Below are 3,100 nucleotides of genomic sequence, written 5' to 3' on the forward strand. Positions count from 1 at the left end.
TGGTAGCAGTCTTTCCTGTAGACATATATTATTAAATATGACCGAAAAAGTAAGATTAATAATTCTAACACGAATTTTCTCGATCTTTCTTACGTTTCTTTTCACTGTTGATGGTAATTCAAAGATCAATTCTCCAAAATTCATTTTTATTTCTAGTCTGACGCGACACTTGAACGCGTTTCGTAATAACTTATTACATTTTCAAAGACTTTAGTTTACAAACACACAACTGAAACTGAATAGGGCTTACACATCTTCGATTTTATATCTACATTTGGGTGAGGTGGATGAGGTGAAAACAAACTTTCAACAATGGGTATTGAATGGGTATTAAATTCAAACACAAGACAGAACACGAAACAATGGGTATTGAATGGAAGTAATTGTTCTACAATTACTTCCATTCAATACCCATTGTTGAAAGTTTGTTTTCACCTCATCCACCTCACCCAAATGTAGATATAAAATCGAAGATGTGTAAGCTCTATTCAGTTTCAGTTGTGTGTTTGTATTAGTTATTTGTATCTGTTATTTGTTATTTAGTATCAGTTATTTGTTTGTATAGCCTATTGGTCCATATTTCTATATTGGAGCGGAGTCTTGAAGTGGGTAGAATATAGTTGTGCATTAATTGGCTGTTGATTGCTGGTGTTGACTTCTTGATGTGTAGTGCCTCGCAAACGTCAAGCCGTCTGCTATCGCTGTATCTATCGATGATTTCTGTGTTGTTTGCTAAGATTTCTCTAGTGATGGTTTGGTTGTGGGAAGAGATTATATGTTCCTTAATGGAGCCCTGTTGCTTATGCATCGTTAAACGCCTCGAAAGTGATGTTGTTGTCTTGCCTATATACTGGGTTTTTTGAGGCTTACAGTCCCCAAGAGGGCATTTGAAGGCATAGACGACGTTGGTCTCTTTTAAGTGAATTAAAGCACAGGCCTAAAATCTCACTTGGACAGCAGGTGTCTTTCTGAGACGCACCCGTATAGCAAGTGTTGTGGTCAGAGCCGCACACTACAGCTCGGTGGTCCGTGGTTCTAGGCTCCGACGGCCCAAGCGAATGAAACATATTCAGCAAGAGAGCATTGATCAGTTGAGGACACTTGCCAGTGTGAGCAGTATTCCGTCGGTGACAGTCCCCGGGACGGGCAGATCTCCGTCAAATCGTGAGGCTGTAACTTACTATTGTGTAATGAGTCTCCTGTGAAGACGCTGGCACAGAGAGAGAGAGAGAGAGAGATAGAGAGAGAGAGGGAGAGAGAGAGAGAGAGAGAGAGAGAGAGAGAGAGAGAGAGAGAGAGAGAGAGAGAGAGAGAGAGAGAGAGAGAGAGAGAGAGAGAGAGAGAGAGAGAGAGAGAGAGAGAGAGAGAGAGAGAGCGAGAGAGCGAGAGAGAGAGAGGGGGGGGGGTAAGGTGGGAAAAGGATGATGAGAGCATAAAATATCCAAAGCTGTCGTCTCTAGCCGTTCTCAGCCGCGCGGGGCTGATGGTGGTGTCGATCTAACTGGTTCTTACCGCGTCAAGAGGGTAAAGCAAGGGGTAACATGTGATGGTCGAGGGGCTGGTGAGGTCACGGGTGAGGTGAGACACGCCAGAGTGTGAGAAGTGAGGACAGCCACGCAAGAGGCGCTCGGCCAACCGTTTACCCTCGACCTGAGGACATCTTAGGACCTTACCCACGCTCAGGAGCAACAATCTTCGCCCCTCCCAGAGTCAGTCGACGTGTTCTCGCAGAGAATATGACACGAGTGTCAACAGCCTCGGGGGCCACAGCAGTGCCAACTACCTCGGGTGCCACAGGAGTGCCAACAGCCTCGGGTGCCACAGAAGTGCCAACAGTCTCGGGTGCCACAGCAGTGCCAACAGAGCCTTTTGTGCCAAAGGAGTGCCAACAGCCTCGGGTGCCACAGGAGTGCCAACAGCCTCGGGTGCCACATCAGTGCCAACAGAGCATTTTTGTGCCACAGGAGTGCCAACGGCCTCGGGTGCCACAGGAGTGCCAACGGCCTCGGGTGCCACAGGAGTGCCAACAGCTTCGCGTGCCACAGGAGTGCCAACAGCCTCAGGTGCCACAGCAGTGCCAACAGAGCCTTTTGTGCCACAGGAGTGCCAACGGCCTCGGGTGCCACAGGAGTGCCAACAGCCTCGGGTGCCACAGGAGTGCCAACAGCCTCGGGTGCCACAGCAGTGCCAACAGCCTCGGGTGCCACAGCAGTGCCAACAGAGCCTTTTGTGCCACAGGAGTGCCAACGGCCTCGGGTGCCACAGGAGTGCCAACGGCCTCGGGTGCCACAGGAGTGCCAACAGCCTCGGGTGCCACAGGAGTGCCAACAGCCTCGGGTGCCACAGGAGTGCCAACACCCTCGGGTGCCACAGAAGTGCCAACAGCCTCGGGAGCCACAGGAGTGCCAATTAACAGCTTCGGGTGCCACAGGAGTGCCAACAGCCTCGGGTGCCACAGGAGTGCCAACAGCCTCGGGTGCCACAGGAGTGCCAACAGCTTCGCGTGCCACAGGAGTGCCAACAGCCTCAGGTGCCACAGCAGTGCCAACAGAGCCTTTTGTGCCACAGGAGTGCCAACGGCCTCGGGTGCCACAGGAGTGCCAACAGCCTCGGGTGCCACAGGAGTGCCAACAGCCTCGGGTGCCACAGCAGTGCCAACAGCCTCGGGTGCCACAGCAGTGCCAACAGAGCCTTTTGTGCCACAGGAGTGCCAACGGCCTCGGGTGCCACAGGAGTGCCAACGGCCTCGGGTGCCACAGGAGCGCCAACAGCCTCGGGTGCCACAGGAGTGCCAACAGCCTCGGGTGCCACAGGAGTGCCAACACCCTCGGGTGCCACAGAAGTGCCAACAGCCTCGGGAGCCACAGGAGTGCCAACAGCTTCGGGTGCCACAGGAGTGCCAACAGCCTCGGGTGCCACAGGAGTGCCAACAGCCTCGGGTGCCACAGGAGTGCCAACAGCTTCGCGTGCCACAGGAGTGCCAACAGCCTCAGGTGCCACAGCAGTGCCAACAGAGCCTTTTGTGCCACAGGAGTGCCAACGGCCTCGGGTGCCACAGGAGTGCCAACAGCCTCGGGTGCCACAGGAGTGCCAACAGCCT

At 53.0% G+C, this 3,100-nt stretch overlaps 1 protein-coding gene across 1 annotated transcript in view; it reads left to right on the top strand.

Moving 5' to 3' along the window:
• The first annotated feature begins 1,736 nt into the window (after nucleotides 1–1,736).
• Nucleotides 1,737–3,100, top strand: part of LOC123749894 (collagen alpha-1(II) chain-like) — a 2,658-nt gene continuing 1,294 nt past the window's right edge. The window contains exon 1 of the mRNA XM_069335493.1: nucleotides 1,737–3,100. This exon is cut by the window's right edge and continues 1,294 nt beyond it. Within this exon, the coding sequence (XP_069191594.1) occupies nucleotides 1,737–3,100 (1,364 nt within the window).

This window comes from Procambarus clarkii, chromosome 4 (assembly GCF_040958095.1).
Source record: "Procambarus clarkii isolate CNS0578487 chromosome 4, FALCON_Pclarkii_2.0, whole genome shotgun sequence".
Classification (NCBI taxonomy): domain Eukaryota; kingdom Metazoa; phylum Arthropoda; class Malacostraca; order Decapoda; family Cambaridae; genus Procambarus; species Procambarus clarkii.